This window comes from Pelodiscus sinensis, chromosome Z (assembly GCF_052426305.1).
Source record: "Pelodiscus sinensis isolate ZL-2025 chromosome Z, ASM5242630v1, whole genome shotgun sequence".
NCBI classification, from domain to species: Eukaryota; Metazoa; Chordata; order Testudines; family Trionychidae; genus Pelodiscus; species Pelodiscus sinensis.
In genome coordinates this window covers 5873235-5890070 of record NC_143085.1, presented here as the reverse complement: position 1 = coordinate 5890070, position 16836 = coordinate 5873235, and the positions used below count along the sequence as shown (strand labels likewise).

The 16836-nt window shown below is 49.7% G+C and overlaps 1 protein-coding gene across 4 annotated transcripts in view; it reads left to right on the top strand.

Annotated features, from left to right (window-relative positions):
- Positions 1-16836, top strand: part of LIMK2 (LIM domain kinase 2) — a 51525-nt gene that overhangs the window by 19989 nt on the left and 14700 nt on the right. For 3 of the 4 annotated variants that reach the window (XM_075898054.2, XM_075898056.2, XM_075898055.2), the window contains 4 exons: positions 9720-9855; positions 12656-12765; positions 13838-14026; positions 16729-16834. In XM_075898054.2, the coding sequence (XP_075754169.1) occupies positions 9720-9855; positions 12656-12765; positions 13838-14026; positions 16729-16834 (541 nt within the window). Of the gene's footprint in view, positions 1-7863; positions 7939-9719; positions 9856-12655; positions 12766-13837; positions 14027-16728; positions 16835-16836 lie in introns of all 4 variants that reach the window. The other variant, XM_075898053.2, reaches the window with a different exon arrangement.

The following is a 16836-nucleotide window of genomic DNA, read 5'->3' as shown; positions in this document are numbered from 1 at the left end:
AATTTGGCTGTGACAAATCAGGAAAGATCTTGGAGTTACCATGGATAGTTCTCTGAAAACGTCCGCACAGTGTGCAGCGGCGGTCAAAAAGGCAAATAGGATGCTAGGAATTATCAAGAAAGGGATAGGAGATAAGACTCAGAATATCTTACTGCCCCTGTATAAAACTATGGTTTTATACAAATCTTGAATACTGTGTACAAATGTGGTCTCCTCACCTCAGAGATACTTTAGACTTGGAAAGGGTTCAGAAAAGGGCAACTAAAATGATTAGGGGTTTGGAACAGGTCCCATATGAGGAGAGGATAAAGCGACTGGGACTTTTCAGTTTGGAAAAGAGGAGACTGAGGGGGGATATGATAGAGGTGTACATAAAATCATTAGTGGTGTGGAGAGGGTGAATAAAGAAAAGTTATTGATTAGTTCCCATAATAGAAGAACTAGAGGACACCAAATGAAATTAATGGGGAGCAGGTTTAAAACTAATAAGCGAAAGTTCTTCACACAGCACATAGTCAACCTGTGGAACTCCTTGCCAGAGGAGACTGAAGGCTAAGACTATAACAGAGTTTAAAGAGAAGCTAGATAATTTCATGGAGGTTAGGGCCATAAAAGGCTATTAGCTAGGGGATAGGAATGGTGTCCCTGGCCTCTGTTTCAGAGGCTGGAGACGGATGGCATGAGACAAATCGCTTGATCATTATCTTTGGGGCACCTAGCACTGCCCACTGTCGGCATACAGGCTACGGGGCTAGATGGACCTATGGTCTGACCCAGTACGGCTGTTCTTATGTTACGTGTTTTGCAAGCAATTAGAAGTTACAGTAAATGTTTGAATGAGCCAGATGTTTTGCTTCTTATGGCATTAGAAAAGGTTCAGAAAAGGTTCAGAAAAGAGCAACAAAAATGATTAGGGGTTTGGAACGGGTCCCATATCAAGAGATTTAAAAGACTTGGGACTTCTCAGCTTAGAGGGAAGACGAAGGGGGGAATATGATAGAGCAGTGGTCCCCAACCTTTTGGGGCTGCTGGGTGTTGGGGGCCGCAAGAATGGCATGGGCTGGCCCTGGTCACGTGGCAGGCGCACATAAATGCCCTGGCGGGTGCCATGGCACCCACGGGTGCCGCGTTGGGGACCACTGTGATAGAGGTGTGGCTGGTGTGGAAAAAGTGAATAAGGAAAAGTTTGTTTACTTGTTCCTACAATTAAAAACTAGGGGTCACCAAATAATATTAATAGGTAGCAGACTTAAACCAAACACAAGGAAGTTTTTCTTCACTCAGAGTACAGTCAACCTGTGGAACTCCTTGCCAGAGGATGTGGTGAAGACTAGACTTCAATAGGGTTCATAAAAGAACAAGACAGATTCATGGCACGGTTAGGTCCATCAATGGCTATTAGCCAGGATGGGTAGGAATGGTGTCCCTATCCTGTTTGTCTGGAGATCGGTGACAGGGGAGGCATCATGTGAGAACTACCTGTTACATTAGAACTACCTGCCCTTTGCTCTGGGGCACCTGGCATTCGCCATTGCTGGGAGACAGGACACTGGGCTAGATGGACCATTTGTCTGACCCAGCGTGGCCATTCTCACTTTCTTCTTCACCCCTTCTATTTATCCGAATGTCCCAATTCAGTCCATTGAAATGACTTCCACTTGGGAGAGGGGATGACTCAAAGCCTTGATTACACTAGTTCTCCACATTAGCAAGCCCGGTGTAAAATTGTCCCCACAAACACAGTTGTGCTGGCTGGTGAGGCCAGGGCAAACTGACAGAATGATCTTAAAATCCATCAAAACCAAAGTTCCTCCCTCAAGAGGAACAAAGCTCTGTCCCATCTAAATTGGCCTGCCCAACTTCTCAGGCAGGCTTTTTAACAACCCATTTCCCCCCCCTCCCCGAGGGAAGAGGGGTGGCAGTCAGAATTTAGCATGCTAACAGTAGTGTCCTAGTATTAGGCAGGTATAGAGTGTGGCTGGTTATCTACAAATGCCTAGTCTGCTTGCTGGAGCCTAAAAGGAAAGAGGTGAAGATGGAAGTAGAGCTTCTAAAGCCTCAGTCTGTGTTTAGATGCTACTCTGTGCTTTTCTTGTCTGTCTTGGCCCTGGTAGCTTCATGGGTATTACCCAGGCTGTGTACTCTGGCTAGGTCCTGGATGAGGAGGTAGTTAGGTTTCGTTTTAGGGAAGTGCTGTGTTCCGGATGCATCCTTTCCTCGGAGTGCCTGTTCTTTCCTTTCCCTGCCCTTGGAGACGTGTGCCTGGTCTCGGGGCTAAGCTCTCTGGCCAGCTGATCCAGGAGAGGTTTCCATTATTGATCTTTACTGAGAGAGCAGCATTCCAGGATTAGCCCGGATCTTCTGTTGATTGAGATAATGGCTTCTCTGTCGGTGTAAAGGACACTTTGTCCTAGGAGCTGAAGCTCCCTCAGCCAGCCCTTCCCTGGCAATCGAGTTAATTTCTCTTTGTGGCTGGATGCATTTAGTATCCTCCAAAATGAAGCTGATTGACATCTCTGCCTGCTCGCTTACAGAACTCAGCAACATGACATCAGTGGCTGTGTGTGTGACCCAGGTGTGACTGACCTCTTTCCCATGCCGACCTCTGGAGTTGTGACTTCCACTTTGACCCCCAGTGCCGTTTGTGGCATTTATCTCTTGGGCTGCCAGGGCTTGACTGCTTGCTGTGGGTGCTGCAACTTGGCCTCTGCCCATTGGGTCATAGTGCTGCTCTGATTTGACCTGGCTCCCCTGATATCAGGGGGAGGGGGGGAGAGAGCTGGTCTTTGAATGGTGAGGACAGAGCAGGTTTTCTCTGTGGTTGCTATTTTCTGGAGGCAGGACTTGTGCTGCTTTGGCTGCTTTTCATGTGGGGAGGCATGGCTAATGGAATATGATGGACACTGGGCAAGCAGGTCCGTTGTATCCGTTGGCGTCAGCTTCTTGTGTAAAATCTGCCACTCTCCTGAGGCTACTGCTTTGTTTGCAGCCTGCTCCCCCTCATTCCCATGGGAAATAAAGAAAGGTGCAGCCTCCCAGTGGTGGATGTTAAAAGATTACATGTTCTGTCCCGTGGTGGTAGCAAAGCTCTCTAGAGTCCTACAATGCTGAGTGGTGAAGAGGAAGCTGATCGTGGAGTGGTGCATGCTTCTATGTCCGGCTCTTGCGGCCTGCCCTTTCAGCCGTAGTTTAATTCTGAGTTTATATTCTTGCCAGAGAAGCCACTCCCAATGTCTCTTAAAGGCAGGGTGGTAGCATCATTAAATGAGTTGGTAGGAGCTACCAGTTTAAAGCCTCTGTTCATGTCATGATTAAGTGCTGGCAAAGGCAGCATCAAAGCCTCTTAATTTAGAAAAAAGTAGGAGGCTAGAGGATCCCTGTGGACACCAATCTCCCCTTCCTCCCCCCCAGCCCATTTTATGGCCTCTCTGAGCAGAGGTGGCTGCAACTCCCTTGGGTGCCCACCAACACTGCTCTATCACTAGAACACCGTACGGGTAGTCTCTTCCCTTGGGGTTTGAACACATTCCTCATCTGGAGTGTTCCATGTCCAACCAACCTGTTGCATTGCCCCAAGTCCATCCACTTCATCCACACTCCAGGATGTTGCATGTTTGCATCTTGTGGAGAAGCGGTTGTGCTTTTCAAGAACGTGCTTGGTCAGCTGATGTGAGGTGGTCACTTGTAAGTCTCTTCATAGTTAGCCATGAAATCAAGAATCTTGAAGGGAATGATTTGTGTAGTGTGGGGTGCTCAGAGCCATTGAACCAGAATGTAAATCTTCAATAGAATGGAAATCCCTTCCAGGCAGGCAGTGTAGGCCCCTAGTTCCAGCACCTGTGAATATTGGCAAATATGACTCTGTTTGGAGGAGTGTTTTGCAATTCCAGAAAAATGGAATAAGAACTGTTCATGGAGATTTACTAACCTTACCTTGGACTCAAGTCTCCTACCTGAGGGTGTGAAAAGAACTTGTGTGAACTCTTGAGATTATGATCGTAGTGGTCAGCCAGCAAGAGGAACTCGCTCAGGTGTAAGCTGTGATGTTTCCAGTCCCTGAAGAATCTGTCCATGTTGGGTACTCTCTCCACACGGAGAACAGTACAGCTTCTGGGATATCAGCTGACTGTTTTTTACCCACGAAAGCTGATGCCCAAATGTTAGTCTTTAAGATGCCCTCCTGCCCCCCCCCCCCCCCCCCCCCAGTCTTAAGTAAATCTTCTAGGATTAAACCATCTCATTGTCCATATCCTGACTGGAGTGAAACCCAGCCTGCTTCTGGATGTGGTGGCCCAGAAAAATGAGCCTGCAAACTAATAATGCTAGGAGTTAATGCACATCAAGTGAGGGGTGTCCCACTATCTTGCATAAATAAAGCTCCTCTCTTGATCTTTCCAACCAGGAACTTGAGGCTCACATGACTGCCTCTGTTGCCCAGCTGAAGACAAAGTGACTCAAAGACCAAGTAATCAAAGTGCCTAACTAGGCTGTGCACATCTTCAGATGTGAAGAAATCTACAGAATCTCTTGTTACAGCCCATAAAGTGTAATGGTGTCAGAAGGGGCTGCCTTGCAGTGTTGCTCAGTGAGATTCTTCTTGCCAGCCATGACTCATGACGGAAGCAGCCAGTGAACACCTTTGAACAAAGCCTTGTGTTTCTAGGACCTGACACACTTGGTTACTGTTGCCTCATTGTTCTGGGTGGGGTGCTGAGCCCTTTTAGCTGCAAATTTATCTTGCCCAGATTTGTTTAATCTCGCATAGCAAAGAGCTGACGGCTTACTGACTCCACCTCCTTTCACCTTCCCTTTACCACTGCAATATTAAGAGTTCCTGCTTCCCTGTAGAAGTGGTGTTGCACAGTTGGGATCAATTGCTAAATCAGTAGGAAGAAGGCAGGGGAACAATTTGTCCCCTCCTTGAGGTCATGTCCCTGTAGTGCTGACTACCATAATATAGAGCAGTGGTCTCCAGCCTTTTTACATCCAAGAGCGCTCCCCATGGTGGTCATGTGCTTCCTGAGAAGTTGGAGCTGGCGTGGTCCCAGGTCTACTACTCTCCTCTCATCCCCTCCCCTCCCCTCCCATGTGCAGGAAGGCAGCAGGGGGAAGGAAGTCCCTAGTGACGCAACAGACCCAGCGTTTCAGGAAGCGTGCTGGCTGTTTAGGGGAGGGGAAGAGCAGCCTGCGTGCTTCCTGACACCCGGACCTGGCGCGCAGCTGCAGGACTTCCCTGCCCCACACAGCAGGAAGCTGGCACTACCTCCATTCTTGCAGCATGTAGCATGGTGGGGGGGGGGGGTGAACTCCTCGTGATTGACTGGTCATGCCCCTATAGTCAACCATTTGATTGCGATTGACGGGTTAGTAACAACAGGTATAAAACTCTGGCACTATACCAATATAGCCCCGTAGGGTAGGGTAGCTGCATCCTATGGTGAAAGAAGGGTTTTTTCCATCCATAGGCATGCCACCTCTTCAAGCAGTAAGTAGATTGGCAGATGAATTCTTCCATCAACTAGCTGAGCATACACCAGAGGATAGGTCTGCTTACATAGGTCACTCATGAGGGTGGATTTTTCACACCCCTGAATGATGTAGCTATACTTGAATGTCTATCCAGCCAAAGTAATACTAGGGGATCAGCACAGCACTGCCCGAAAGTGCAGCCGTGTTGCTCTTACTGAAACTGGGGAATTATATGAAGGAAAAGGGACCTCAGAATTATGACCTTGCTGAGTATTTGCTGGGGTATAACTTTTTCAAAGTGGCAATGTAGGTGTCTCCTGACCTCTCCAGTATTGCTGTCATCCTCAAGTGCACATCGGATCCGGGAGCTTTACTTGTCTAAAGCTGTAATCCAGCTCTAGGTTTACACACTGGTACAGGCATGCACACGGAGGTGGGATAACTCTCTTAAGGAGCCGGTTGGTTGGTGGTAAACCAGATATTCCTGCAGTGTTAGTGATGTGTATCTTTACTAAAAAAAGAGTAGTTCTCTAACATCCCTATACAGATCAGTTAATTGAATAGTCAAGTAACCTCATGTATTCTTACCGGTTAGTCAACTATTCTATAGTCCCCCGGCAGCTTCTGTCCAGGGGGGGAAAGGGTCTGAGCTCCCAAACCCGGCACAATCCGGAACTGAGCCAGGCTGCCTGCCCACCTGGCTCCTAATAAGCTTTAAATGCAGAGCTGCAGCAGATGTGGTAGGTCTGGGACCCATCACAAGGCAGGACTGAGCTGGGCTGCTGGCCAGCCTGCTAAAAATAATTACTGGCAAGGGGTGGGGAGGGAAATGTGTGTATTCTATAGCATTAACCTGTACACTTTTTCTGATCAGTCAATCAACTCCACTATTACATCCCTAGTCAGTAACAGTGGAACACATCTATAGTATCATGAGCTTTTGTGGGCAACACCCATTTCCTCAGATGAGCAGAGTGGAGAGAAAGGGGGCACCTCACAGTGTAGAACAGGAAAAGCAACCACCACTGGGTATGATGATCATCTATTTGCACGTGGATAGGAAGAGGTCTATTTGGTTTTGTGTGAGTTTCCTTGCGCAGCCGATGGATTTCCACACACAAGGCACTGCGTTCAGAGGTATGATGTTGAGAAGTCTATGGGGCAGCTATGTTTGTAACTTTTTAAAAAAACAAGTCCTGTGGCATCTTAGACTAACATATATAAATAAATAAAACCATGAGCTTTTGTGTAACTTTGCTGTTTATCACCCCTTGCTTTCCCTCCTCCCCTTTGATTCAGGCGGGGGATGTGTACAGCAAACAAGCCAAAGGCGAGCAGTTGGAGGAAGGAAAGGTGTGTGCACCCAAGTCTGAAGGCTGTAATAATAAACCCACTGTATAGCTTATGACAGCCTTTCCTCCTGCAAATGAAATTGACAGGGGCTGTTGGATATAGGAGGGATTGCTCAGTGGTTTGAGCATTGGCCTGCTAAACCCAGGGCTGTGAGTTCAATCCTTGAGGGGGCCATTTAGGGATTTGGGGCAAATGTGTCAGGGATGGTACTTGGTCCTGCTGTGAGGGCAGGGGACTGGACTCGATGACCCTTCCAGTTCTAGGAGAGAGGCATATCCATTCATGTATATATCAACGCTACATCCCCTTGTGAGGGAAGAGGATTTGAAGTTCCGCGAAATGAGAGAATCTCCACTTTCAGAATGTTCATGAAATGTCGTTTGGAATGAGGTGTTTCATTTCAGGGGTGGGGCGATCCCAGTAGGGGCTATGCCCTCAGCCATCCCCTCAGCCATCCCCTCTAACCTGCCTGCTGCCAGGAGCTAGGCTGGGGACATCCCACTCCTCCTGCAGTCAAATGCCCCAGCCAGCTGGCTTCTTGGCTAAGCTGCACTTGAAAAACAAGGGTTCAAGTGCAGCAGCACTACTGTGGCGCTTTAGTGTACCCATTCGTTACAGCAACAGGAAGGGTTCTCTGGTCACCATAGTCAATCTGCCTGCCTGGAAGCAATAGCTGGGTTCCTAGTTTCTACACCAGGCATTAAGTCATCTTAACTCTGTCACTCAATTAAGAGTCTGTATACGCCCCTGAGCAGTGCAGAGGCTCAACCTAACGTTTCAGTATGTACCATCCCTGAGACTATGGAGACAGGTGCTCTCCCTCCACTCCTAAAGATAAACTTCCCATGTCCCTGGATGGAAGCTACTGCAGTCACTTTGTGGATAAACAATCAGCTTTCACTGTCACCCTGTCCCCCTTTGCACAACATGATCTTAAGACTCTTCCTGAAACTTTGTGCAATGTATTTCAATGTGGAAATCCACTTTCCTTCCAATGCACATGGACCCAGAAAGAACAAAGGGACCTCACTTTCCTTACAGGGAGCCAGTGGCTGGAGAGAAGCTACTTCATTGTAAGAGGCAATGTTCCCTCAAAGATTTCCCATCCGTGAGCAAGTGAGTTTTGTCTTGTGTACCCACATTGACACCATATTCACTTATTTGGATGTGCGTGCATGCGAGCGCACGCACACACTTGAAATTGTTATACAAGGGAAAAATACTAACCCAAGGAATAATTAACAAGGTGCATGATCCTGTGGTGCAGCAATCCGGGCCGAGAGCGGGAGGTACGGGAGGATCCAGGCGGTGCAGGGCTCAGGGTGGGGTGCTGACCGGTTGGGGAGGTATCAGCTCTTTGCTGGGGAGAGGCTGGAGCTGCGCTGCCCATTCCTCTGGCAGTTCCTTGCAGGGGGTTGCCTCCAGACTGGGCTGTTCTGTCCTCCAGGGGCAGTTGTTTGCTGGGCTTTAAAGCAGAGCTGAGCACTGCCTGACCCCTGGCTACCCAGCAGCTATTTATGAGAGGAAAGGCCAGGGCTGCCCCCCCCCCATAGTGGCTCCAGCCCCGGCCCTGGTTAAACATTGTTAAATCAGTTAATTGATTAAAGGAGAGGCCTGGAGCAGTGCCACTACAGCAAGCAGGAGCTGTTCAGTCTAAAGCAGCCTTTGCTTGCAGCCTCGCCACAGGCAGAAGCTGCTCCAGCCAGACCCCCCTCCACAGTTAACCAGTAACCCTTGCCCGTTTAGGGGTGAGGCTTACTGGTTATCTGGGTAAACATTCACATACATAAACCTGGCCCTGACTCTGCACATCCCCAGCTCCCTTCCCTAATTCCTCCCCCCACACTTTCAGTAGTACCTGTTAGGATGGTGGGGGAGAGAGGATGGTGATAAATGTCTAACAGCCCCTCTCCCCAAGGAGGGCAGGTTGTGATAGGATAGTATCTGTAAGAAACTCAAGTTACTTTCACCCCGGATGTGTCGGCTGCGAATCAGACTGAAATTGCAAGTAGATTATAGTTGTGGTCACCACCTGCTTGGATGAGATTCTATCCCTTGCTAATGCTGAGGCCATCTGATGCCTTGCCTCATAATTAACACTGTCTGTAAGAACCATGTTACTCCAAATGAGTCAAAGCTTTCTTTGTCTAGTGCTCTGCAAGTGCACTAGCATCTTGCTCCTCAGGTTGAGGGCTGAATCTGTACCGCCCTGGGCAACAGGGAGTGTTCCTCACGCATTTCTCAGCAACACCACCACCTTGGGCGTGGAGTCCTGTATTGGCCTTCTGGCTAGATAAGTCACCTGATGCAAACTCAGGAAAAGGAGGGAGCATTACCAAAAAAAAAAGCTTCAGTGCATCTGCTGAGAACATAACCGTGATGTGCTTAAGCACAAGGAGCCTGCAGATTTGGATTCCATTTCTGATTGCTGCCGATTTTCCTCTTTGGCAGACTGTTCAGTCTCTGTGCCTGTTCACCTGTAAAATGAGGCTGATGATACTTGTGGCTTTGACAAGGATTTTAAGGCTGAATTAATGTCTCCAGTGCATTGAAACCCTTGTCTGGAAGATGCTCTAGGTCCTTGGAGTCTGTTATTTGCACAGGGAAAGAATACCTGCAGCCTCCACTACCATATGCGAATAAACATTGAGCTTAAAAGGGAAAATGTCTCGTGAAGATCATTGTTCAAAGGATAATGTGTGACTGAAAAAAGAGGCACCGTCTTCATGTTGGGTACAGGGTTCCCTCTGTCTGGGGTGGTTTTGTTTTGGTGTGGTGATTTGTGTTTTGGGGGGGTGGTTGTTTTTCCTTTTGGGGAGACAGTTTTCCTCCAGTCAAACTCTTACTGGGGCTAGTCCATGATGACTTGTTGCTAGCTATGTCCCTTTGTCTTACAGGTGCTCCGAATGTCAAGACCCCCTAACTAACTGGTACTATGAGAAAGATGGGCAGCTCTATTGTCACAAAGACTACTGGGGGAAATTTGGGGAATCGTGCCATGGCTGCTCTTTGCTGATGACTGGACCTGTGATGGTAAGGACTCTGCTATGCCTCTTTCTGCCCAGCCACTCCTGACCAACAAACACATCCATTACCGGATGCCCGTAACTGCAGGCGGGAGGCATTAGTCTTAGAACTCCACTGTTGATCTCAAATATTAAAAGCCTACACAATCTGTGCATCTTTTGGGATGCCGATTGCCTTAGATCGTGGGTTCCCAAACTGGGGGGCATGGAGAAATTCCAAGTGGAGGCACGAGGTGACCCAGCCTCTCCCCATCAAGTTTTGCTGCCCTGTTCAGTTCCCGATTTTTGGCTCAAGCTTTGCTGCTATTTGGGGGGGGACGGGGATGTGAGGGTTTTTCAAAAATCAAAAAGGGGGTTGTGATGCCAAGAAGTTTGGGAACCACTGCCTTAGATCTTCCAACTTGGAGGGAGGAGGACCAGACACATTGTGGGGAAGAGGGCAAGGAGCATAGACACAAGGCCCTGAATAAAATGAGCCAAAAGACTCCCCATCTTACCCCCAAGTTGTGCATCAGTGGAGGATGTTCAGGGGGTTGAGCCTCTATTTTAGCCTGACACTCCAGTTCCTCTTAGTCTCTTGTCAAATTGGGGGGAGGGGGGAGTTGTGCTTTTATTGCCTTACGACAGATTGGTGTGAGCTTGCAGTTGTAAGCTCGGCCTGCACTAGGGACCTAAACATTAATTGATAAGGGCTGGTGCAGCTTCCTGCCCACCCCTGGCAGTGGATGACTCCTGCTCTGCAGGGCCTGCTGGAGCAGCCCCTCTCCATGGTGTGTTGATGTTCTCTTCTCCCCCTCCATTCCCCACTGCAGGCTACATGCTGTCTCCCTGGCTCTGGGAGCCAGCTGCAGAGCCTGCAGTGAAGCCTTCTCCCTTAGGGCAAGGCCGGCAGCTGCCCTGGCTCCACTGCAGTGTAAAGCTTCTTTAAGCGTTGTGCTGTGGGCTCTGCGGTGTGAGTGTCTCCACCGCAAGGTATGACAACCTGAGTGCCAGCGTGGAGAGGGCTCTGTCGGCCGGAGAGCGTCTCCCGCTGACGCAGCTGTCCCACTGAACGGAGGCAGGAGTTATGACGCTGATGGAGTAACTCTCCTGGTGGCTTGGAGCATCTTCCCCAGAAGTGCTACAGCAGGGGTGGGAGCCTTCTTGGTTCGGGGGCCACTGACCCACCGAAAAATCAGTCGACAGGGCTGCACATGTGAGAAGCCAAAAAAAACACCCAACCCTTACTCAGGAGGCCCCTGGCTGAGGTGGACGGACACACACACACACACACACACACACACACGATTTTGTGTGCCCCAATGCCGCATGGGGACTAGCATCGGCATAGGCTGTCCCATGCTGAGGGAAGCTCTAACCCTTAGGGGCCGGATGCAGGCAAGCTAGAGGCTGTGTGCAGTCCCTGGGCCTGAAATTGCCCACCCCTGCACTACAGTGTCCCAGCTGCTGTGGTGTCGCCTTTAGGCTGAAACATTTCTGAAGCTACATGGTAAATCAGGACCTTGTCTAAAAATGACCTTTAAAGCCCTCTAGTGGCTAGCTGCAGAACCAACATTCTTCCGGTGTTTCTAAATGTGTCCCTTGTATGGAAATATCATCACCACGATGTAAACCTGAACTCCTTTAAATCTGTCTTTGCCAAGAATGAAAAGAATCCAGAGCAGCGTATTGTGTACCAGCTAACACACTGCTCTGGGGACAGAACTACCACAAACACCTGCTAGTGGAAAATAGTGCAGTGGAATGCTCACTAGAATGGCTCGTTTTTGCCAAAATACAATCTGGAGGAAAAGGTCTCACGTAAGAACTACTGCAAACTGAACAAACCAATTTTAAAAAAGTGTGTCCCATTAGTCCTGTTGCTGCTTTATGGTAGCTGGTTGCAGTAACTGAAATTAATGATGCTAGTTTTGCAAAACCATTTCTCAGATGTATCAGTTAACTCTTTAAGATCTACTCTCACCTGTATCATAACTAGTGGGAGGTCTAATGTTCACTCAAATGCCTACTTTCCTCCAGAATAGCAAAAGTCAGGAAGGCTGCCAGATATTGGTAGGGAGTGATTCCTGTGCCATATGAATTGCACCAACATGTGACACTAATTTCAGAGCAGTGTACTGTAATCAAGGGAGGGTCTACACTGCATCCTTGGCTTGAAGCTATTGCATAGCTTAATTTCGAATGTATTTTGAAATGGCTTATTTCGTAATTTGGCACTGTCTGCATAGCACCAAATTGCAAAATAACCCACTATTCCATAATGTCCCTTAATCCTCATGGAATGAGGTCTATAGGGAAGTCATAATAGTGCACACCCGTTACTTCGAAAGGTATTTCACAATAATGGGCACACTGTTAAGACGCAGAATAGCTATTTTGGTATACCTGAAATATCCGAAAATAGTGTTGTAGTGTAGATGTACCATGTACAAGGTGCTTAGGAAAGGCAGTGTAGACTTGCATTAGGGATGTGAATGGGTAACATGTTAATCAGTAAGCATCTACCTTCATGGGTCATGCTTACCGGGTAATGGTATCTGGGAACAACCCACAGCCTGTTGCAGAGTTCCACCACAGGCAAAGGCTGGAGCAGCCCCTCCTGCCCCACCCATCCTCTTTCATTGGTTAACCAGTTGAATGGGATTTTACATACCTAATGTGTGTTGCTCTGTCCAGTATTTAAGCATGAAAGCTGCTTAGGCTTGGAGTTCATATGGACTTCCTGTTAGCAGAGGCAGCTATTGCTTCCCCAAGCCCCTCTTAACCATCCCTTGCTTGATCAGAACTTCCTCTGCCTGTGTGTGTAGGTGGCTGGAGAATACAAGTACCATCCAGAATGCTTTGCTTGTATGAGCTGCAAAGTAATCATTGAAGATGGAGACACATACGCGCTTGTACAGCATTCCACACTCTACTGGTAAGATGGGGCATGTGGCTGCCTTGTTGATCATGCGGTACAGTGCACTCCATTGCCTGCTGTATGTGCAAATTGCTTTCCCCTTCGGTCTCGAGGCTCGGTGTGGTTTTACATACCTGGAAGCTTTTACATTTATGGGCTTCAGAGATAAGCCAGGAGGATGGTTTAAGGATTAGAAAGTCTTCCTTGTAGTCATGGACTCTAGGATCTTTCCTCTGTTAATATAAATGGATCTAGGATAAGGAGCAACTTGACTAGTCTGCAAGGGTCTTCATGGGCATCATGCTGAATAACAGACTCTTCAGCTTAACTGAGGAAAGTAGAACGTGACCCATTGGGGTCCCTAGCCTCTGTTTGTCTGGAAATGCATGACTGGGAGGGATCACGTGAGGATTCCCTGTTGTGTTCCCTCCCTCTGGGGCACCTGGCATTGGCCACTGTCGTCAGACAGGACACTGGGCTAGATGGACTTTTGGCCTGACCCAGTCTGGCCGTTCTGATGTTCTTATTGGCTAGAAGCAGAAGCTAGACAAACTCAGATGGGAAATAAGATATAAATAGTGGGAGCAACTTAACCAGTGGAACAATTTACTGACAATAGTGATGGATTCTTCTTTACTGGCCTTTTTTAAATCAAGATAGGAAGTTTCTTCTAAAACTTGTGGGTTCTAGGAATTATTCTGAGGCAGTTCTGTCACCTGGGCTGGACCAGGGATCAGACTAGGTCAGCAGGGTTGGCTTGGGGCAGAAGCCCTTGAGCGACTGTTTCGTGTCCCCCTCGATGAAGGGAAGGTGGGCATGGGTGGGCTCATATTTTGGGGCCCCTTCTGGGGTTGCATAGTGCAAGGAAGTTTTGAGATCTCCTCAACACAGTGGTCGCTTCTGGCCGTGGAGCCTGTGAATCTATAAACACCGGAATGGACTGATTAGGCACATGTGACTAGGGGAGCTCTGCCGGATGGGTGATAAGAACAAGAGAACTGTTACAGCCTGATGGACAAAAAGATCGGGCTGTGCAGGTTGGCAAGAAGGGATGGGAAGTGGCCAGTGACGCTTCTCTGTTCTTCCACAGTGGAAAATGCCATAACCAGATTGTGCTGACGCCAATGATAGAAAGACTCTCCACACAATCTCTGCGTGAACAGCTACCCTACACGCTGACGCTCATCTCCATGCCTGCAGCCACTGATGGCAAGAGAGGGTTCTCCGTGGCTGTGGAAAGTGACTGCTCTAGCTACGCTGCCAGCGTCCAGGTCAAAGAGTGAGTGTGAAGCGGCCGTTGTAGCTGCCTTCCGTAATTGTGACGCGATACCCAAGTCAAGGCCGCTGGGCGCTTCTGGCAAACTTTTATTTGGGGATCTCTCTAGCTGCTGAAATGGGACTTTGCATTCTGTGATGGCATGTGGTAGGAATGAGATGCAGATAAAAGCACGCGCGTTGCTTGTCGGGGCGGGTCTTCCCTTCTCTTGCGTTGTTCTAGGCAATGTAAACTCTCATTCAGGGCAGGGATTCTCCTCTGCCCAGAAAGCTCTGCCAGGATTATAGCAGTTAACAAAGCTGGTCTCAGAGGGGTGGCTGTGTTCGTCTAACTTTTTAAAAACACATACAAACAAATAGGTGTGTATATTTAAAAAAAAGAAAGTGAGGAGTCGACGACCTGAGTAGCCTGGGTTTATCAGGTAGCCAGTACTCAACTAGTTGCTCCCCCTCTCCCCCCAGCAGCAAGTGGGGGAGCAGGAGTCAGTGCAGTGGGAAGCTGCCTTAAAAGCTGGTTCCCCCCCACACCATCTCCACGGGGGACAAGAGGCAGAGGCGCAGCAGGGGTCTGAGTGCAAGGCAGGAATCGGCTGTCCCAGCTCGTGCCTGGTCCCAAACGCTGCGCCTCTGCTTTTTACACGTAGCGAGAGCTGTAAGGCCTAGTGGCTCTTGCTGTGTTTAAAAAGCAGAGCCACAGCTGGGTTAGCTCCAAGAGCAGCGCAAGCGGGGACTGCTAAGTCCTGGCTCCCGCTGCCCTGGGGAGCTAACCCCACTGCAGCTCTGCAGTTTAAATGTAGTAGGAGCTGGGCAGCAGGCGGTGAGTGAGGGGGCTGAGGATGCAGGGTCTTGGTGGAGAGGTGAAAGGCCAGAAGCTGCGCTGGGAGGCTAAGCTTGTGCTCTAGACTCACCCCTTATCCCTCAAAGCAGAGACCCTGTGCCCTCAGCATGGTCGATCACTACCCTGCTGAGAAGCAGGAAAAGCCTCCAGGAAGCATGTCCCTGCACTGCTGTTCCCCAAGCCGGGGGAGGGGGAAGGGATGTGGTAGCACATGCAGCCACTTCTTCCCCACAAGCCAGATCCAGCCAGGAGCGTTGGGGCTTTCTCCCCCCCATCCCCTTGCAGGCAGCCGGCACTTCAGCCTCCCAGAGGGTTGCAGGGTTTGGCAGAGCGAGGGGGCTATGGGGTGGGGAGTCTCGACTTGGCCAGCCAGTGGCAATGGAAACATGGCACGGTATGAGGGGGAGCTGCAGCCAGTGGGGCTGCAGGGGAAGAGGCTGGTAAGCAACTGAACCAGAGAGATAGGGGCAGGAGCTGGTGGTGCCCTAAGATGACTCCTCCAGCCCTGTGGAGAAGCGATGTAAGGGCCAGAGGAGCGGCCTGGAGTGGCTAGTGAGGCACTTTGTTTAGAGGTGAACACCGGCTTGCAGGACGGGAGGAGGAGGGCGGTGCCAATGCCAATGATGTGAAGTCATTCTGTCATCCAGCAGGAACACTTTTCATGTATATAAAAAACTTGCGCTTTCATGGGCCAAACCATCTGAGCAAGTGGGTGTGGCCCACGAAAGCTCATACCACCATATACAATATGCTAGTACAGGCAGTCCCCGACTTACGCAGATCCGACTTATGTTGGATCCGTAGTTACGAACGGGGCTTTTCTCGCCCCGGAGGACGTGGGCGGCGGGACTGCCCAGACGCGCCGCGGTCCCGCTGCCCGCATCCTCCGCGGCTTTGCTCCACGTCTCCAGGGTCTGCTGGAGAGAGTCCCCCAGCAGACCAGGGAGATGTGGAGCAAAGCCACAGAGGATGCGGGCAGGACCGTGATGCGTCTCGGCGGTCCCACCGCCTGCGTCTCACTGATCTGCTGGGGGGGAGGGGTGCAGCTAGTGCGTCCACCCTTCCCCCCCAGCAGACCAGGATTTTCTCGTGATGCCTGGGGTAGAGCAGCTGGGGCACTGCCTGGTTGGTCCCGCAGCGCCACTCCTCAGCGCTACTGTACCAACCCGGCAGCACCCCAGCTGCTCTGCCCCAGGCGTCCTGATTCAGCCGCTGCTGGTCAGTTTCAGCAGCGGCTGACTTGGGGATGCCTGGGGCAGAGCAGCTGGGGTGCTGCCAGGTTGGTCCAGTAGTGCCAAGGAGGGGTGCTACTGGACCAACCCGGCAGCACCCCAGCTGCTCTGCCCCAGGCGTCCAGATTCAGCCGCTGCTGAAACTGATCAGCGGCTGATTCCAGGAAGCCCAGGGCAGAGCAACTCTGCCTTGGGCTTCCTGTAGTCAGCCGCTGGTCAGTTTCAGCAGCAGCTGAATCTGGACGCCAGTTCTGACTTACATACAGATTCAACTTAAGAACAAACCTACAGTCCCTATCTTGTACATAACCCGGGGACTGCCTGTATCCAAGGTGCCACAGCAGTACTTGTTGTTTTGAAAGAAAGCTTGTGACACTTCCCTATGGTTTGGCTCTTTTGTTTTCTTTCCTTTGGGATATGAGAAGGTCCTTTTTTCCCCAAGCTTGCTGAGGTTAGGGCAGCTCAGAGAACGCTTGCCGTCACATCCCAGTGGTGTTGAACATCAGCAGAGTGAAATTATTTCACTTATTTCTGGATCCTAAAAGGGAAAAACACTTGCCAGGCGGTAGCGACCCAGTGAATGTTGAATACTCTGTTTAGGCAGATTCTCCAGAATGACACTTCCCTTTCATTTAGAGTCAACAGAAGACATATTAGTCCCAATGTCCGAAATGCCATTCACTCTGGAGACCGGATCCTGGAAATCAATGGAGTTCCTATTCGCACATTACAAGTGGAGGAAGT